The sequence below is a fragment of the Ambystoma mexicanum genome, chromosome 4p (assembly GCF_040938575.1).
Source record: "Ambystoma mexicanum isolate Mex_15411 chromosome 4p, UKY_AmexF1_1, whole genome shotgun sequence".
Classification (NCBI taxonomy): domain Eukaryota; kingdom Metazoa; phylum Chordata; class Amphibia; order Caudata; family Ambystomatidae; genus Ambystoma; species Ambystoma mexicanum.
The window spans coordinates 1,004,109,843-1,004,130,661 of record NC_090927.1 but is presented as its reverse complement, the minus strand read 5'-3'; the positions used below and the strand labels follow the sequence as shown (position 1 = coordinate 1,004,130,661).

At 47.8% G+C, this 20,819-nt stretch overlaps 1 protein-coding gene across 1 annotated transcript in view; it reads right to left on the bottom strand.

Annotated features, from left to right (window-relative positions):
* The window catches only part of PREP (prolyl endopeptidase), a 1,557,310-nt gene that overhangs the window by 96,772 nt on the left and 1,439,719 nt on the right, over positions 1–20,819 (bottom strand). Inside the window, exon 14 of the mRNA XM_069606586.1 lies at positions 9,642–9,798. Within this exon, the coding sequence (XP_069462687.1) occupies positions 9,642–9,798 (157 nt within the window). The remainder of the gene's footprint in view (positions 1–9,641; positions 9,799–20,819) is intronic.

The following is a 20,819-nucleotide window of genomic DNA, read 5'->3' as shown; positions in this document are numbered from 1 at the left end:
AAGATGCAGGTGTTGAAACCTGGCAGTGTGACAGGGGCAACAAGGTGTTACAAAAGATCATAGGTGGGGGTGCTTGACCATGGAAGTATTTCAAAACGATAGTAAGAAAGCAAAAAAGGAGACAAGTCTTCAAAGGAAGGAATGAAATAGACCAAAGATATGGAGTGATAGAGGATTATGGAGGTAAATAAAAGATAACACAAACTGAGGAATCAAAGACAGAACAGAGTGGAGCAAGATAAAAAGGAAGAACCACTAGAAGGGCAGATCAGTAATCAAGTCGAGAGGGAAAGTGGAGATAAGAAGGTGGAAGTATGAAACAAAAGAAAGGGTTGTGAAGGGATGAAGATTAGAAAGATGATAGTGACAGATCCGGGCAACTGTAGAGATATGATGGGAGAATATTAGGCGACTCCATGGTTGAAAGAAAGTGGGGGGAAAGGGCAAATGGCAAGCAGAAAGAAATTACTGGAGGGATAGGGGGATGGCGAGGAAGCAGGGAAGAAGAGAATTTTTCGGTTTTGGATGGATTAAGATGAAGAAAAAGAGAGGCCATCCAAGACTGAACAGCAGAAAGGAAAACAGAGACAGAAAAGTGAAGAGAGTCAGAGAGGAAGGCAAAGGAGAAAAAGATCTGCGAGTTGTCAGCATGAAAATGTCATGAGAGATTTAAGGTCTGGACAAGTGCAGTGAGGGAAATAGCGTAGAAGGTGCAGAAATAAAACCAGCCCACAATACTGAATAATTGCAGACAGAAAGATAAGATCGGAACCATTGCTGAACCCCCAACAGAGAAAGCAAGAGAGGTGAGGGCAGAAAGTAATGTGGGGTGATCGGCAGTATCAAAGGCAGGAAGATTAAGAATTAATGAAAGCTTCTTGTGGCAGGCACAAAGCAGAGAGCTGAAGACACGCAAAGCAGTTTTGGTAGAGTGTGCTGAGCGAAAGCAATATTGAACTGATGACAGCAGAGAGAGCGAGTGGAGATGAACAAGTTACTTTCTTACCTGGTAACGTTCTTTCGATGGGATGGTCCGACGACGTATTCCATATCTATGACAGGTAATGTCCCCAGCTGTGCTGCTTCGGAAAATCTTTGGCGTCTGCGTCCTGCGTCGATGACGTCGATGCGCCGTCCCCGAGGACCTCCTCCGACGGCCGACGTCACCCGATGTGTTAAGTAGGACGCACGACGCCCATAGCCTCAGTTATAGTTTTTTCCCAGAACATGTGCCACCAGTTTTCTGCCAGTCAGACACACAAGGCCTTGCGGAACGCAAGCTGCAATCGCAAAAGAAATTCTGCAACGGGGAAGGCAGGGAGGGAGCGATATGGAATACGTCGTCGGACCATCCCATCGAAAGAACGTTACCAGGTAAGAAAGTAACTTGTTCTTCGAGGGGACTGGGACCTCCGACGTATTCCATATCTATGACAGACTCCCAAAGCAGTACCAAGCAAGGAGGTGGGAAAGAATTTAGAATACAAATTTAGCATGCCCAATCAAATTGCGGAATAGAGAACTGCCTTGCCAAATGCCAGATCTTGCCCTCTGATGGAATCAAGGGAATAGTGACGTACAAAAGTATGTACTGAAGCCCAGGTGGCTGCATCACAGATGTGACGAATAGGAACTCCCCTCTGCAGGGCAGTAGACGCAGCCATTCCTCTAGTAGAATGGGCCCGCAAGCCAGCCGGAGGGTCCTTACCCGCCAAGCGGTAACACTCGGAGATAGCTAAAATAATCCAACGAGACAAAGTCTGTTTCGTCACAGCTTGACCCAAACGCTTTCCAGCGTAACCAATGAAAAGTTGATCGTCCACTCTGACCCGGGGACATGCGCGAGATATAAAAGCTCAACGCTCTCCGAGGATCAAGCCTATGGAGCCTCTCCTCTTCCTTACCAGGATCTGGAGGAGGATAGAACGCCGGAAGAACAACCTTCTGGCTCAAATGAAAGTCCGAAACCACCTTCGGAAGAAAAGAAGGACGAACTCTAAGGACAACCCTGTCCTTCTGAAACACAGTGAAGGGTGGCTTAACTGAAAGTGCCTGTAACTCACTCACTCTGCAAGCGGAAGTAACCGCAACCAAAAACACAGTTTTCAGAGTTAACAGCCTCAATGGGCAAGAATGTAAAGGCTCAAACGGAGCACCCATAAGAAACTTAAGAACAAGGTTCAAATCCCAACCTGGCACCAAAAAAGGTGACGGAGGGAACACATTAGTGAGCCCTTTCAAAAACTGCGAAATTAAAGGAATCTTAAAATAGGAACACTCTTCAGACGAGCGCTTAAAGGTGGACAGCGCCGCCAGGTAACCTTTAATGGTCCCCACTTGCAAGCCCCTGTGGGCCAAAGAAAGCAAAAAAGACAGAACCATGGGAATGTCACATTCAAAAGGATCCACATTCTGAACTCTGCACCAGTCGCAGAACTTTCTCCAACGGCAACGGTACAGAGCAACACCTCCATCACGTCTTCAGGGAGGTCCCAATCCCTACACCTCAACCTTTCAGAAGCCAAGCGTGAAGATTGAGGGATCTGACCTCTGGATGGAGAACCTGACCCCCCTCCCGTGAGAGCAGATTGTCTCGGTAGGGAAGACGACGTGGAGGGCAGATGGACAAATCTAGAAGGTCCAGGTACAATGTCCCCCGGGCCCACGCCGGAGCAATGAGGATCATCCGGGAACCGAACCTCCGTAACCTCCGCAGCACTTGCGGGATGACGGGGACTGGAGGAAACGCGTACAGCAGTGGGAATGACCACTCCACCACGAACGCGTCTCCTAAGGCTCCTTTTGGAGGAAATTCCCGCGAGCAAAACCTTTCGCACTTCCAGTTGACACTGGAGGCGAAAAGATCCACTTGAGGGGTCCCCCAAAGGGCAAAGATCTCCAGGAGAATCTCCTGAGCCAGCTCCCACTCGTGAGAGATCGAGCTCTGCCTGCCCAGTGCGTCCGCCGTCTCGTTGTCGTCTCCGGCCAGATGAACAGCCGAGATCAAAACTTCCTGCTGGATTGCCCAGAATTCGAGCTGCATCGCCTCCCTGCACAGCAGAAGTGACCCTGCCCCCCCTTTTTGTTGAGGTAGTGCATGGCCACTGTGTTGTCCGTTATAATCAGGACACTCTTCCCCCGCACAGTCGGCAGAATAGCCTTCAGGGCTAGCCTGACGGCCCTCAGCTCCAACAGATTGATATGGAGTCTGGACTCTGACGGAGACCAACGACCGCTGACTGTCAGCTCGTTGGCATGAGCTCCCCATCCCGGGAGGGATGCGTCCGTCACCTCCGGCCAGGGCAGCGAAAATGGACTAGCTCGGGAGAGCTCCCCCTGATCAACCAATCGTCCAGGTAGGGGTAGACGTGAATCCCCCCTTTCCTGAGATGCACTGCCACCACCACCATGAGGTTGGTAAAAACCCTCGGGGCGGAGGTCAATCCGAACGGCAGGACCCGAAACTGAAAGTGCGAGTCGCCAACCGCAAACCTCAGGTACTTCTTGTGCTTGGGATGGATCGGCACATGGAAGTAAGCTTCCTTGAGGTCGAGAGACACCAACCAGTCCTGAAGTTAAAGGGCCTGGAGGACTTGAGAAAGAGTCACCATCTTGAACTTGTCCTTCCTGAGGAGTTTGTTCAAACTGCGCAAGTCCATGATGAGTCTCAATACCCCGTCTTTCTTTGAAATCAAAAAATAAGGGGAATACCATCCCTTGTTCCTCTCCGCTACAGGCACCAGTTCTATAGCGCCTTTCTCCAGCAGGGCTTGAATTTCCTGCGCAAGGAGCGGATCCGGACTCTTCAAAGAGAGGTTCCCTGGTGGATTGTCGTGAGGCCTCTGCCGAAAAGGAAGACAGTAGCCGTGGGTTATGATCTCCAGAACCCACACATCCGAAGTAATGGCTTGCCACTCTACAAGATGCTGCACCAGCCTTCCCCCAACCGGCGAACCATGGGACCTGGCCTCATGACTGAGTGGTAGCGGCTGCGGCGTTGCCTGAGGGCAAAGAGGCAACTGCCCGAGCGGCCTTGGCACCTCGAGTACCTCTGTTTCCACCTCTGGCACTCTTACGATGGCCTCTTTGACTGCTAGCTACTCTCGCTTTACTGAAGGACGAGTAATAGCGAAAGGAACCTCCCCTCCATTGCTGTCCCCTAGGACGAAAAGGCGGAGGTTGTCGAACTGCAGCACCCAACGATTTTGCTGCAGCTTTGGAGGTCTGCAACCTCTCAAGGCTCTCGTCAGCCTTGCTGCCAAAAAGGTGTTCACCGTCAAAGGGCATGTTGAGGAGCCGGGACTGCACATCGGGAGCGAACCCAGACTTCCGCAACCACGCAAACCTGCGCATTACGGTGCTCGCCGCCATGGACCGGCTGACACAATCCGCCAAGTCCAAACCCGACTGAACGGCCTCACACATAGCATCCTTGCCATCCTGAACCATAGCAAGGAAACCATCCCGTTCGTCCCCTTCGGGAATATGATCAGCCGCTAATGCAACACAGTTCCACAGAGTGTGTGTGAAACGAGACAAGGCACAAATGGAGTTGGTCGCCTGAAGCGCCATACCCCCCGAAGAAAACACTTTCTTCGCCCAGCCATCAAAACGTTTGTCGTCCCTATTCGGAGGGATGGTAGGATACGACGCCTGCTTTGCCGGGGCCGTAGCCGCCTGCACCACCAAACTCTCCGGGGTGGGGTGCCTAGACAAGTAGCAGGGGTCGCTACTGGCTGGACGGTATTTCCGCGACAAAGACTTGCCCAATGTGGGGAGACTCTCCGGAGCAGTCCAAGCCGCCGCCACCCTTCTCTGCAGAGCCATATGAAAAGGCAAAACCGGGTCAGTGGGTGGACCGAGATCAAGGATGTCCATGAGATGATCCTGAACGAACTCCCCTGGGGGAGCTGACCAACCCAAGTACTCGGTAACCCGAGACATAAGGCGCCGATATGACGAATCGGCATGAGTGCCAGGCTCTGGCCGACAAAACTCCACCTCCGGAGAGGTGTCCAGTCCACTGGCATCATGCAGTATCTGCCTCAGGTCATCAAACTGACTATGGCCCGAGATAAGGTCATCTGGAACCGTAACCGGAACCAGGCCGTCATCAGAGCCTTCATCACCCTCTGAAATGTACTCCAGGTGGGGAGAGGAAGACCTCTGCGGACCAAAGCAGTGCCGGACCTTAGTCACAGCCTTTTTAGGGGCAAACGCCGTGCCACGAGGCCCCTCCGACACCATCGCCTCGAAAGGCGTCGAGGGCGCCGAACGAGTCAGCGCCGGCGTCGACAGAAAAGGCATCAAGGGCGCCGAACGAGTCAGCGCCGGCGTCAGCTGCAACGCCTCCAGCATCGGCGGCGTCGACAAAGTCCTCGAAGCCGGAGCTTCGAGCGTGTCTCTCGACAACCTGGGCGCCGACGACCCCCTCGAAGACGGAACCTCGAGAGAAATCGTCGACGTCTTCTTCGAAGACGGCACAGGATCACGCGGTCTCGAGCGCGTCGAGGACCGGGACCTGGAACGGGCATGGCGAGAACGGCTACCCTTGTCCGAGCGGGACCTCTCCCGTGAGCCGTGCCGACCACCCGAGCCCGAAGGCGTACGGGTGGTGTCTCTTGACCGGTGCTGACCGACCCCACTCGGAGGTGCAGACGGACCGGTGCCCTGCAATTCCAGAATCGCTAGCATCTGCTTCCCGAAGGAAGCCCATTCCTCTGGAGTCGCTTGCATGGAGAGATAAGCGACCCGCCGACGGGCGGAGTCCTCAGAAGAGGACGGGGAAGGCGACCTATGCCGGCGCTTCCTGGAATGCCTAGAAGAGGCGGAGGAGTGGCGAGACCGACTCCTGGAAGGAGACCCACCGGACTTCCGACACAGAGAGTCACCCCTCGAGTCATCAGTCGAAAGCCCCGCAGACCTCGACTTCCGGGGCTTAGACACCCAGCCTACCAACAGCTTCTTCTTGCATTCCCGCAAGGCCTTCACAGTGAGCGACTGGCAGTCGACACAGTCGTCCGTATCGTGGGCCTCCCCGAGGCACCAGAGGCAGGCGTGCGAGTCTGTGACCGACATCTTGGACCCAAAGTCCCCGCAGTTCTTGAAGCCCGGACGCGGGGTCGAAGATGAGAAAGACATCGCCACAAACAGGTCTACACAACCAACCGAACAGGTCCAACGAACCGAGAATAGAAAACAGCAACTCCAACGAGTCGAGGCGTACCGAGATTCACGAAGCGAACACGTTCGCGGAAAAAACGGAACTGAGGCTATGGGCGTCGTGCGTCCTACTTATCACATCGGGTGACGTCGGCCGTCGGAGGAGGTCCTCGGCGACGGCACATCGACGTCATCGATGCAGGACGCAGACGCCAAAGATTTTCCGAAGCAGCACAGCTGTGGACATTACCGGTCATTGATATGGAATACATCGGAGGACCCAATCCCCTCGAATGGATGATACTTGGGAATAGACAGTGATTTGTAGACGTTTAGAGAAGAAAGGCGAGATTGAGATGGGGCGAAAATTACAAGGGGAAGAAGGGTTTTTAAGAATGGGAAGGATATTGGTGGGTTTAAACGGGGATGGGAAGGATGATGAAGACAGACAGTTTGAGAAGCTAGGAATGATGGAAGGATATATATAAGGGATAAGAGATGAGGGGATAGGATCAGATGGAGATGCTGTGGGGTGAGCAGTATCAGAATTAGCGAGAAGAAAGAAGTGTGGTGAGATGGAGAGTAGGGAGAGAGTAGGATGGGGCACAAGTGAGAGGGGATGAAAAGGAGGAGTGAATAAAATAGACTTTAGGGGTGAAAGTGTCTGCAAAATCAGTTGAATGAAGTTTAGAAGACATTTAGGGGTCAGGAGGGGAGGGAGAAATCCTTTTCTTGAGTAGCTGGAATAGACAACAGGGGTGCTTTGACAAAGATGAAGTGAGATATAAAAAGTAGGATATTATGGCACAGAGTGGATGTGACTAGTTTGTAGAGTGTAGTGCAGAAAGAGTAGTGTGATCAGAGAGGGAGCGAGTTTTCTTGCAGTGTTGTTCTGCTTTGTGAAGAGAAGAAGGGGCAAAGAGACCGGAGAGTAGGAGATAACCATGGTTGTGAGGGCTTCCGAGAAGGAATGAAGGGGCGTGAAGGTCAGAAGTAGAGAGGAGTGTCATGTACACTAAAACAACTAGATTAGAAGAAATTGAGGAAAAGCGTTGAATAGGAGGTAAAACAGAAGAAAAGCAGGAAAGAAAGAGCATAGTTTGCAACTACAGGATGAGAAAGGCGGTGCAGGGAGGAGTAGTGAAGGAGAGTGAGGAAGAAAAAGGAAGAAGGAAGTGGACTGAGGAATAGATTGGGAGTGAGCACACAGAGAAATTGAGCAGTATGGAAGAGAAGATGAGATCAAGAGAGGAAACAGATATGATAAGGGGGAGAGTGAATGGGAGTAACAGAAAAAGGAGGGCTAAGAGCGGCGAGGATGAGTGGGAAGTGGAAAGATGGAGAATACATTAGAAAAGCATAAATAAGATAGAAAGAGATGGAGAAAGAAAGGAGAGAAGAGAGTCCAGATCGTTGTAAAAGCTGGAGATAGGGCTAGGAGGTTGATAAATAGTAAAAAAAAGCAAGAGGAAAAAGGTCTAAAGAATGAGGAGAAATGGTATTCAACAGAGGAAAAGGAGTACAGATTAGGTTTAGGAGCGGAGACTGAACCATGAACAGTGAAAGAGGATGCGAGGATGCCAACGCCACCACTCCTGACATGAAGCCAGGGAGTGTGAGAGCATTTAGTAGATTCTGAGAACAGAAATGAAAGGTACAAATATTACAGGGGTAAGCCATATTTCAGATCGAGAAAGGAATTGTAGATTAAGCCAAGAAAAAAGATTGATAATAGAGTGGGGTGTGAGGGAGAGGTGTAGGAGGGGAAAAGAAACTCCCCAAGAGATGGGAGGTTATCTGACTAAAGGGATGGGAGGAGGAGAACTCTGAGAAAGAGACAGGTCCAAAACTTGTAGTGGAAAAGATGTAGCCCATAACCACTCCTACTGATAATAATAATATTAATAGACACTACTACTATCACTACTAATACATGTGTTACTATTTATTTTATTTATTTATTGTGCATTTGTTAGGTGCTTATACAAGTGAAAAAGCGCCCACATGGCAACAGTGAGGGAACATGGGATTGAAAAACAAAATATACACTGGAGGATAAAGACAAACCTACTTTGCCTTGTGAGTATTCAGAACGTGCAGAGAGAAGAGGGTGAGACGGAGTGTGGGTGGTGCTGAAGTGTCCGTACTGGTGGGTGAGCAGCAGGTGTAAGAGCCAAGTATACTAAGTGCTAGGGAGCATTGAGCTGCAATAAGCAGGTAAGTGCAAGCCTGCAATGGCGTATGCCAGTACGTGCTGATGCAAGTGCTGTGTAGAAGCAGAAGCTGAGGCGATTGGGTGTGGGAGGCCAGAGTCCTGAGGGCACATAAGGACCCTAGTCACCAATCACAGCGACTGTGAGGTTAGCAGAGGAGGGAAGAAGGCAACGATGAAATGAAAAGTAAAGTCTTGAGAAGCTTTCCGAATTTGAGGAGGTCCGGCTCAAGGCGAAGGGGAGGTTGTTCCACAAGAGGGAGCCAGCAGAAGCAAGAGATCGGACTCCTGCCCTGTTTAGCGAAAAGCTTCACACACAGAGAGTTGGTTCCAGAGCAACGTAGAGGTCTGGAGGGAGAATATTTCGTAATAGCAAGTTGGAGATAGCGTGGTCCCCGGCCCCAGACAGCCTTGATGCAGAGGGATTTATATTTAATCCGTGCAGCAACCGGGAGCCAGTGAAGAGTGTTTAGGGCAGGGGAGATGCAGTCTCGGGGCTTGAGGCCAAGGATAAGTCTCACTGCCCTATTCTGGATTGGCTGGGGGGGGGGGGTTATTAGTATCAGTAACATTCCTGTTGATAGTAATAGTGCTACTACCGTTGGTAGTATTATTTCTACCAATACCAGCACCAAGCCTGGTAATACTACTATTAGTAAGGCAGGATGAAAAGTTAAGTAAACATGTTGGTGTGAAGTAAAAGAAAATACAACCTTTTACTTTGACACCTTGCCTCTAGAGCGGCAGACTGCACTTCTCCTCCTCCTCCTCTTAAGTCACTTCCCCCTCAAGGGCTTGAAAGCAGCTCAGAAAATGGTGGGCCACCATGGTAACAAAAATGTTTTCAAAAATACTAAATATAAGATAGATGTGATAATTTATTTTGTGGAAAATAGGCTTAAGGTAAGCCGGTATCAATTAGGATTAACATATTCTATGTTTGCAAAAATTGTAAGTCTTGATTAATATACACAATGCCTGACTGTAAAAAGGTTGTGGTACTTTGCACATTTAAAGATGTCAAGCATCTGTATGGAGGCAGTATTTTTAAAGATAATTAATAATCATTGGCAACATTTTCCCAAGATGAGCTTATTAATACAATTACAGGTTTCTGCAGGACGTTACCTTACAACTAATAGGAAAAGAACAGTCATTTCAAGCATTTGCAAAACAAATACATAAATGAAGACCCTACTTCAAATCAAATAAAACAGATCTAGTGACAAAGGTAAATCTGTGATATAAAGAAGAATTAGAAACTTACTTATACAACCATTCAAAATGGTCTTTCGTATCCGAGCAGCCATAATCAGTGGTCCAGGCATGGCCGATGGTAAATTTATGGAATTTCAGCATATCCATTACGCCTACTTGAGCAACAGCACAGCCAAACAAGTCTGGGCGTTGATTGCAACAGGCAGCTAGGAAAGAATGAATAGGAGGAGTGATGTTTATATAGAACCATACTTCATTTCATTTCAGCGCCTTGCCATCACGACACAGAAAATATAAATTTAAGCACTATTAAATGCAATGAGCAGTTTTGTAACAATTAATCTGATGATGCAGTTGCTCCAAAATGAATATAACTCACATTAAAGGAAACTATAGACAATGTTCTCGAAATGTGCAACGAAAAGATCACATTTTCACGGGTCTGTAAACGGCAGTTAATGTTTTGAAACAATAAACCTCTCCTCAAAGCTACAACCATCGTACTTAAGGTTAGAGCAGCTAGGGGCGTGGCTACGAGAGCCATGTAAGAGGACGCATCCCGGAGGAGCTCCCGAGATCCTGCAACGATCCGGGCAAATATGTGCGGTACGACGTATCGCTGACCACCGACGATACACAGGATGGTGTGCGAAGGTATTGGCCACGCATTGTGAACTTTTGGAGAGAATCGGATTAACAGCGACGGAGATCGGTGGCTATGTGTTAAAAGACTCCGCGAACAAAGGGCGACTCAAAATGGCCGACCGGGGCCCGGGACTGGAATAGAGGCGAGTTGTGCGGTGGCCTAGCTGTGACGGTGCACTGTACACAAACTTGCTACTTTAGCAACCGATCGATTTTCTGAGCCATGTCGAACAGGCCGGTGCGGCCGAAGGGGAAACAGCCTACCTTAGATGACTTCACTAGAACTCCCCCGAGCCAGGACACTACCAAAAGTAAGGAAGCGCTGGCTGGGAGTGGCGCGACATCTTCGTGCACCAACCAAGAAATCCTGGCGGCGATTGTGGAACTGAGGGCGGCCTGGGAATCCAAGTTGGAACTGGCCGTTACGGAACTGAAGATTGCACTGGATCGCAAGGTTGGAGAGGTCCAAGAGGACGTTAATCTGCTACGACAAGATGTCAGGACCCTGGCGGAGCGCACGGAGGCCCTCGAAAAAGAAGTTGGCCCGAATACAGCAGATTGCGCCACTCACAAGGCCGATTTGCATGCCCTGACACAAAGGATGGGCAACCTGGAGAGCAGAGCGGAGGAGGCTGAGGGACGAGCCCGCCGCAATAACATCCGCATCGTGGGCCTACCGGAGGGGATGGAGGGCCGTGACCCTACGGATTTTATCGAATCCATGCTCTTACAGGAGATATCTGGAGGGGCCCTATCTCAAGGATTTGCGGTAGAAAGAGCACATAGAGCCCTAACTAGGAGGCCACCTCCCGGGAACCCGCCTAGGCCTGTGATCGCCAAAATCCTTAATTACCGCGACCGGGAGAGGATACTGGAATACTTCCGCAAAGGAGGGACGATCACGAGAGGAGCGGCAAACATCACGGCTTATCCAGATTATACTTTGACTGTACAGCGTAGTCGCATGAACTTTGGGTCTGTAAAGCGGAGGCTGAGAGAAGCGGGCCACAAATATATGTTACTCTATCCTGCAAAATTGAAGGTCTTCCATGCACATAAAACCTTGTTTTTTGAAACTCCGGAGGATGCCATGGGATGGCTCGATGCGCATGGATGCCCCCAGGAACCAGAAGCTCGGCCCAGAAAGGACTCGGAAGAGACACGGGAATCATAACATGGTGTCGCAAGATGGCGTGGCTCGTGGGACTTGAATATAGTCGGTGTGACACTTTCGGTAAAGAAGGTCAGATGACACTATTTGTCAGGACACTGTGAACTCTTATTTGATCGGGAGCCTTACGGGGCGATACTCTCTACCTCACAATAGTTTTAGTTGGGTGACCACTAGGGTGACCTCACCCTACTGGGCTCCGTTCGCCGATCGGTGTTTGCGGAGCTAGATGTGGGGGTGCCTGAGCTCTGAAGCTGGAGCTGGGCAGCAGTTGGGGTGTGTGATGTTGGGGAAGGCACGGGTGGGGGGAGGGGAGGGGAGTTGGGGTTTAGTTGTGTATATAGTTGAAGGGAGTTTGAGCTTATATGAGGAGTTACTGGACCAAAACGCTATCTGTGTCATGGGGGCGGTTGGGGGTCGCTACATGGGAGGCAGGGGGGAACGAACTTGCCATGGGAGACCTTAAGATTGTCACCTGGAATGTCAGGGGACTTAATAGTTATTTAAAAAGGAATAAAGTTATGTTGTACCTCAAAAGGCAGAGGATTGACATCGCACTATTGCAAGAAACACACCTGAACCGACACAAGTTAGAACTGGTGGAGAAAAAGTGGAGTGGCATGGTGGTGGGCTCCCCGTACTCTGCCTATGCTAGGGGAGTGTTAATCTGGGTAGCACCTCACGTTCCGTTCAGAGTCACGTGGCAGGAGGTGGACACGGAGGGCAGGTTGGTTATGCTCAGAGCCCTGGTGGAGGATAGAGAGGTTTGTATTATTAACACATATGCCCCCAATCAGAATGCTGCTGCATACTTCAGGACCCTATGCACCCGTCTGGGCACATGTGTGGGGGGAGCGATCATTTGGGGAGGGGATTTTAACTGTGTTCTCGACCCAAGGGCTGATAGGTCCGATGATAGGATTGATCGGCCCACCCCGGCGGCCAGAGTACTACAGACGTTACTGGGCGACTTTGGGCTGGCTGATGTTTGGCGACTGAAATACCCTGGTACCTCGCAGTACTCTCACTACTCTGCCCCACAGCGCTTACACACGAGATTGGATTATTTTTTTGCCACGTCAGAAGTGGTGTTGGCGACCACTCAAATTGAATATAAAGCAAGGGTCCTATCGGACCACTCGCCCTTAGTGCTGACCTGGCAGTATGGCCGCCCTCGTGCACGAATACCTACATGGCGCCTCCGTGCGGAGGCGCTTAAGGACACGGTTTTCAGGGAGGACATCAGGGAGGCGATCCAGCGGTACTTTGAGGTTAACACGGGCAGTGTAGATTCGGCAGGCACACTTTGGGAGGCATTCAAGGTAGTGTTACGGGGGGACGCTATTTCCAAGTCGAAGGGCCTGCAGGGTGGGGTTCTGATGGAGTTAGAGAAGGCGGAGAGACAACTGGAGCGCGAATGTAGCAAGGCAGGAGGGGATGCAGACCTAGTACTTGAGCTGCAGCAGCGGTGTTCGGAGCTTTGGGAGAGGCTTTGTAACCTTAACTATAGAAAATATGTTGAGAGGCAGCATGCGGGTGGAGACAAAACTGGCCGCCTACTGGCATGGCTATATAAGAGAGAAACCCCTAGGCCCCCGATTAGGATGATGGTTAGAGAGGACGGAGAGGAGGTGGACACCCAAGAAGGAGTTAATGCAGCCTTCCTTGATTACTATGAAGCACTGTATGAGGACATAGGGGGAGAAAATCAGGCAGAGATCAGAACTACACTGGAAGACATAGAGCTGCCCAGGATTAGTGAGGAGGAAAGAGAGGAGCTGGACGCGCCTATCACACTAGAGGAACTGGAAGAGGTAGTGAAGGGATTGCCCACTTGTAAGACCCCGGGTACGGACGGACTCCCTAGTGAGTTTTATAAAGTGTATGGAGCAGAGGTACTCCCCCCGATGCTAGAAATGTTCAATGAATCTTTCGAGAAGGGTCGGTTACCGCAAACGCTCAGAGAGGCGCTGATAGTGCCGCTCCCCAAGCCTAATAAACCCCGACAAAGCTGTGGATCTTATAGGCCGCTGTCGATGCTGAACCAGGACAGCAAGATCCTTACGGCGGTCCTGGCCAACAGGCTACGTAGGGTCATCAGTAAACTGATACACCCGGATCAGACGGGCTATGTCCCCAACAGGAACATAACTCACAATCACAGGCGACTTCACCGAGTGATTGAAGAGGGGAATAGAAGCGATGAAGAGATGGTGGTGGTGTCCCTAGATGCAGTTAAGGCATTTGATTCAGTGAGGTGGCCGTGGTTGCTAGCGGCCTTGGAGAGGTACGGGTTTGGGCCTGGCTATGTGAGGTGGGCGAAACTGCTGTACAGCGCGCCACTGGCCAGGGTGCGCACGGGATCTGTGATATCCAAAAGGTGGCGACTTAGCAGAGGCACCAGACAGGGATGCCCCTGGTCCCCAATGCTGTACATATTGGCCCTGGAGCCCCTGGCGGTGTACCTTAGACAGCAATATGACCTGGTTGGCATCGAGGTGGGAGGAGAGAACCATTTGATATCCCTATATGCTGACGACCTGTTGTTGTACCTGAGGTGTCCGGAGGAAAACCTCCAGTACATTTTAGAGGTCATGGAAAAGTATGCGGAGCTGTCCGGCATAGCGGTGAATCCCAGCAAATCAAGTATGTTTCCGTTGGGGAGCTTTATTGGAGTCCCTCTGGAACGGTTGCCGGTGTTGCCCGTGCCCTGGGCGACCGAGTCTTTCCGCTACCTCGGAATTGATGTATATCATGCTGTGAAGGAAGAACACTTGCACAATGCCGAGGCGGCGGTAAAGAAAATCCGCGAGTGTATGCGGTTTTGGGAGAAGCTGCCGCTGGCAATGGTGGGCCGGGGGGCGATGCTTAAAATGGTGGTCCTGCCCAGGCTTTTGCACTTTTTCAGTAATACACCATATTTCATACCCAGGAAGTTCTTTGTCAAACTTGATAGTGTATGCAGGGACTTCCTGTGGCACGGCATCCGCAACAGGGTAGCCTTGTGGAAACTTCAAAATTTCCACGATAGGGGAGGCATCAAGCTGCCAAACTTTGAGGCCTATTATGTGGCCAGCCAGCTGCAATACGTGACCAGATGGCTCTCAGATGAGGAAACTCCTGAGTCTAGACTGGTTGGGAGGGACTGCGCCCCGTTTTATTTAAAGGAGGTCGTCTGGGCCCCTAGGTCGGACTTGCAAGGATGCCCAGGTATGTTGCTGCTGGGGTGGAGAATTTGGCGTAGAATGTGCCAGCTGATTGAGAGCCCACACCCGTGTTCCCCGCATGTGCCATTGGTCTCCCTAGCTATGGGGGACAGCCAGCTCAGGAAAATTATCAGGACGTATTGGGAAACGGTTGGACTGGCCACACTGGGAGACATATGGCAGGATGGGGCCATTAAAGAATTCGTAGACCTGGGTGAAGAAACAGGGTTGCACGGGGGCCAATATGTTACATACCTAAGGCTAGTACAGATCATCCGCAAAACTTGGCCGGAGACGGTGCTGGCGGAAGATCCGGATGCACTGATCGGAACGATATATGATATATCAGAGGGCGGGTATGAGATCTCTAGATTATATGAGGTGGTGATGACCCGGGTGGGGAAGGATTTGATGGATCTGAGGCTTGACTGGGAAGCGGAAGTGGGGGTACAGATGACTGATGGGATGTGGGAGCGGGCCATGGGATACCATAAGAAAGTGTCCAGGAATGCCAGATTGCAGCAAATACAGCTGTACATCACGCACAGAGCATATATGACCCCGAAGAGAATAGCTAAGTTTGCGAACGCAGGCAGACAAGCATGCCCGAAATGCGATGAAGTAGACGCAGGCATGACACATATGTTCTGGTCCTGCCCAGTGATTGAAGGCTTTTGGGGGGAAGTGGCACAGAAATTGGCAGATAAGGGGGTTCTGCTACCCATTGACACGGCCTGGGCCTGCCTCTTGGGAGGGTTCCCTAGACCACGGAACACCAAACATCTTGGGAAACTGAGAGACCTGGCGTATGTACTTGCTAAGAGAAGGATAGCTATGAGTTGGAAGCAACGCCATGGGCCAAGAATAGAGATATGGTGGCGGGACCTGCAGAAGTGGGCAGAGGCTGAATGTAATGTATAATGCTGCAAGTTTGGTTTGTATTGTATTATTTTAAAATAAAAAATTATTTAAAAAAAAAAAAAGGTTAGAGCAGCTCCCAAATGGATGAAAATACTGCCTTAATGAAACCATGATGTCATTACCCAGGTTCTATGCATTACAGTGATGAATTAACATGCAACTCTGGAGATTAAAAGGCACGTCTGTGGAAGCACGGGCTCGAACGCATGACAGGCCCATCCTAACAGTTACACAAACAAGAGAACAGTCCTCTAAGTAAAACTTTAATGAAATAAACAGGACGCAAAGTTCCATTTTGGTTCTATCGGCAGCAATATCCACAACTGTTATTAACGAGACAGGAAGGATGCATATGTTCGTGTAAGGCCATCATTAAAGTTCAAGCACTTGTCAAAATCAACTAATACACACAAAGTGCATCCCACTACAAATCAAACCTCGATTAATACTTCACAACTGCTATTTTAAATATTAGGTACCTTACATCATTTCCACAATTAAGGTGAGTCTTGTGAAGTAGCGTTGTCCGAGTTAAGGTTTGATAAGTAGTTCAATGGACTTTGTCTAACAGTTGATCTGGTTTGAGGGGTTTTAGCAAAATCTCTGTATTTCCAAAGTTTGCAGGCCCACTTGTTTTTGAGCATTGGCAGAAACCTCAACTCTTTAAAAAAATATTGTTTCCATGCATTTCCTGTTTGTGTTGTGTGCGTGTTGTGGAGTGTGCTGTTGCTCATTGCATGTGTTTGCAAATGCTGAGAATGTATGTGTCTGTTATGTGTATGTTTTTAGCAATGCTATTACTTAATGTGTGTGTGTGTGTTTGTCACTGCTGAGTGTGCGAACATCTGTGTCTGTTTGTGTGCTGCTGACTGTGCACTACTGATAAGTGTGTGTAACTTTGTAAAATGCAGTCACACAAGGGGAGGACTGTGACTATAGTGACATTAATATGTGTAAAGTTGGTGTCTGCTAGGACATTTATCAGTTAACATATTTAAATACTTGCTTGTGTGCTTGTCGGACAGTAGGTGCTTCCGTTCAAACATACATCAAATTCTATGTATTACATATCCTGAGTGCTAAGGTCCAGAGCTAAGCGGTCTTATTAGTATGTCAATATGTTACGGTAGGAAAACATATTTCTGGGGACTTATCGCTTTAGTATGTGTTTTTGTGTAGCCAGAGCTTCCTGTATGGTTTTCCTAATTTTTCTACTGTGCATTGCTTTAGTGTTTTATATTTTGGTGATTGTTACATGTATTATTTTGTTGCAATGTTTTGTGATAGCAATTAGTATTGTTGTACTAAAGCAGTAACCACACGATTATATCTTCTTATCTGCAAGTTACTTTTAATCGTGGTTAATGGTGCAAGGTGATGATGGAGAACTGTGTAAAATAATGATCACTGGGGATTTGTAAATTGATTGTTTACAACACAAGACTCCATAGATAGGCGTAAATATGAAGTTGGACTAAAACTGACATTTTGGGGGTTGTAGACTGTGGCAGTAAATAGTCAGACATATTAGATGCGATTTGTAGTATGGATACAGACATGTACAAAGAACCACATTATACTGTGTTACATGGACGAGGGAATTACTTTGGATTAATAAAAAGTCTGAATGATTCAACAAATTTAGTCACAAACAGGGGATTGCTGTAAAACAGCGATGTAAGACCAGAAAACTTATAAAGCACATATGCTCTCGTGCTTTTATGAGGGACAAACGAATGTCTAAGTTAGCATTTGAACATTTATCTCGCTCGTAATATTTTAGAGGCAGTGGTGCCTATTTGACAGATTTTTGTTTTTCAGTTATTCATAGGTATCATTGTGGAGGTTGTGAAAGTGATTTAACTTCATGTACACTGTTAATTTCATCAGTGTGTTCGTGTTTTAGTTTCCAGGTATTTGTGTATGTGATACATGTGTCTGTGTGTGTGTAGCCTGAATCCTACCCATGTGTATATACATTTAGTGTGCGCGAGTGCACGTGCGCTTTCCTACCCATGTGAGTGCATACGTTGATAGGCTCCTTGATCATTCTCCCCCACTAGAAACACTGCACCCCCCAACCTGTCCATCTCCTAAAGTACACTGCCACATATCAGAGACTTTCTCACCAATGCCAGATAAACTGTAAAGAACAAACATTTCATTTGCAACCTACTCATCGACGAGCAATAATAATTTGCTCTTCCTCACAGAATCCTGACTTTGAAACTCCTAATGCTTTATCCTAACAAAGCACGTACATCACGATTCTAACTTCTCCACAATGATCAGATTGACAGAATTAGTGGACATGTCGCCATCATTTTTAAAGACCTTAAGATGAGACACATCAATTCACTTAACCAAACTCTGAATCCTTACTGCTTAAATGTATACTGCTACCATCCTTCTCCTATAAATTTGTTCTCATCTACAAACCCACAACACCAAATCCAACTTTCCTTTAAGCGATTATTGATTTCTTAAACCTAATAGGTGATTTCACCTTCAGTTTTCAAAAAAGCTAGCTACAGCGTGAGAAGAAATGGCCCATTCATTTCTGCCCCAAGCCGCAATCATACCACGATTCAGACTGTCACACGCTAAATACTGATCACAGAAGAAAATAAATACTATTTCTGCAACTGCCTTTCTTCTTTAAAGAACACTGGGAAAGAACTCTTCAACAGCCTCCAACACTTCTTCCAATCACATTGACCCATCCAAACAGCTATGTAAGAGCCTATCTTGCTTGTTCTCCTCAAAAATCATCAAACGATCATCAGAACCACTCCAGACTTAGAGTCAGGTGACATCTCCCTACTCCCAAACTTGACACCTGCTCTCTTAACTTAGAGCCCGTCACTAACTTGTTAAATTCTTGCAAACCTGCAGGCTCTCCCAGAAAACACTGCCCACAACAAACTCCTCTTCAAACCGTTTGACATACTCATCCAGGATGACTTTTGTTCTCTAATCAACACGTCATTTTGTACAATTGGTGTACCAAAAGAACAAATATGCTGTCATCCGCCCTGTTCTGAACAAAATGACAATGATCCATCAGATCGATGGAATTTCCACCTCAATCTTGCAGCTACCATTTCAAGGCAAACTTTGGGAGAGAGCAATAAATGCCCTTCTCCAACCATCCAAAGAAAGCAACAGCACTCTCCATCATCATCGTGGTGGCTACCATCCAGGGACAGGAATAGAATCTCTCAATAACAGTAACCGACGAGACCAGAACACACTCAGATACTCGCAGCACTTGCGCCTTGATTGTTGCGGACCTCTCTAAATGTTTTAATTCGGTCGACCATGCAATTCTCTGAGGCTAATGACACTGGCAAGAGATTCAAAAACGAGCCCTTGCATTGATCAGGCCCTTCCTATTATAACACATTCAGTCAATCACTCCATCACCCTTCAAATCAGAGGACTTAGCCTTACCCTGCAAAGTTCCTGATGGTTCCATTCTTTCCCAACTCTTCAACAATATTGACTGTACACACTGTCATTTATCAGCTACTACAATCTCTGATTCTTTGCAGATGTGGCTAAAACACAGTTACTTCTTTGTCTCATAGATGTCCCCAACAATTCAAGAACCAACTTTACAGAACGCATGGCAAAGGCTTCCAAATGGATGAATGCCAACAGACTTCAATTCAAACAGCCATAACCAGGATTATCGTTTTTTAACTTGGATCCTCAAACCAGGCCTCTAAAAATGTAACCACAGTCTCTGGGTCTTTTCCTCATCTGCAGTGCAAAATGTCAAACACTTTGGAGATATTATCGACTTGGAGCTAACCTTTGATGTCCAAATGAAATTGCTCACGTAAAACGTTTTTAGCTTCCTCAGATCTCTCCACCACATGCTTGACCTCTTCCCAATCAATCACAAAATGACAATGGTGTCTCAATAACTGCAATAGCATTTTCCTCTCCCCGACCCCACATAAATTCATAGACAACAACTAATTCAAAACTTGGTTGCTTGTCTCAGATTCTGCCTTTGCTGCCACAACCACGTCACCGGCCATCCGATCACTCCATTGGCTCCCTATTCTACAAAGAAAGAAATTCAAGGCCCTTTGCATCATACACTAGAAATACTATGGCACCAGCCCTAGCTTTATCATTGAGAAATTTAACAAACACACACCATGAAGATCTTTCAGATCAGCCAACAAGAGACTACTAATTCTACCTATAATCTGCATCACAAGAAAATGTGGTTTGCCTTGTCAGGCCAGGTGTACAATCTCTGAAACACTCACCCGAGCCACATCTGTGACCTAGACGACTTTCTAGCCTCTATGAAAGCATTGAAAACATGGATAAAGCCTACATCAACCTGCCTCCTTTCCACCCAATCACCCACACTGTCTTTCACTTCAAAAATCCTCCATCCATCTCCTTTACAATGAAGTTTCCCCTAAATAAAAATTGTAATTCAGTGAGCATATTTGTGGGATATTATGGTTGCAACTTAAAAACAACAACGCCAATTAAATGTACCAGTTATGGCTTCTTAAGCAACCATAACCACAACTTCCATATTGCCATGCACTGCTCATCACATTTTGAAATGAAAAAATAAAATAATAAGGCACGAAATGGACTAACACAAACTGGGCGTGCTCATTTTAAGTTTTATGTAAGTGCCAATACAAAAATACTGGAAACGTGCCTTTGAAGATATGACTTACCGAAGTCAATCGGGGGACATGAGAAGTGCATGGCGGTGGCTGAGCTATGGTTGTTTGGTACAAAGTCCTTTCATTGACAGTCTTTTTTAAAACATTTTTTAATGATTAATTTTCTACAAAAAACACATAGAAAAATATGGGGGGCTGGGAAAGTACATGTAAGTGGTGGGGGAGGTCGGGAATAGAGGAATACCTGGGATATACCTGGATGAACAAATTGAACTGTAGGTAGAATAACCATAAAGTGGCTGTGCTTCCACCTGGAGTAAAACGCCAGGATGCTCCTGTGTATGTATCAAGATAAAAGGGGAGCAAGCAAAACACAGTAAAACCCAGACAAATAAATGCATTTACAATGTAAAAAAATGCAAATACACTAGGGTTGATTTGAAAACCCCTTTAGATGGTATTTTCTATATTTGTTGTTCTCTTGCTTTTCACTGTGGGCACACACAAGTTGCAAAGACACATCTTCAGCATAGTAGCTAATAAAGACATTTAGCAATAAATGCAATAAAAAGATACATCTTATGGACTGCCTCAGTAAATATTAAAGGTACCTTTTC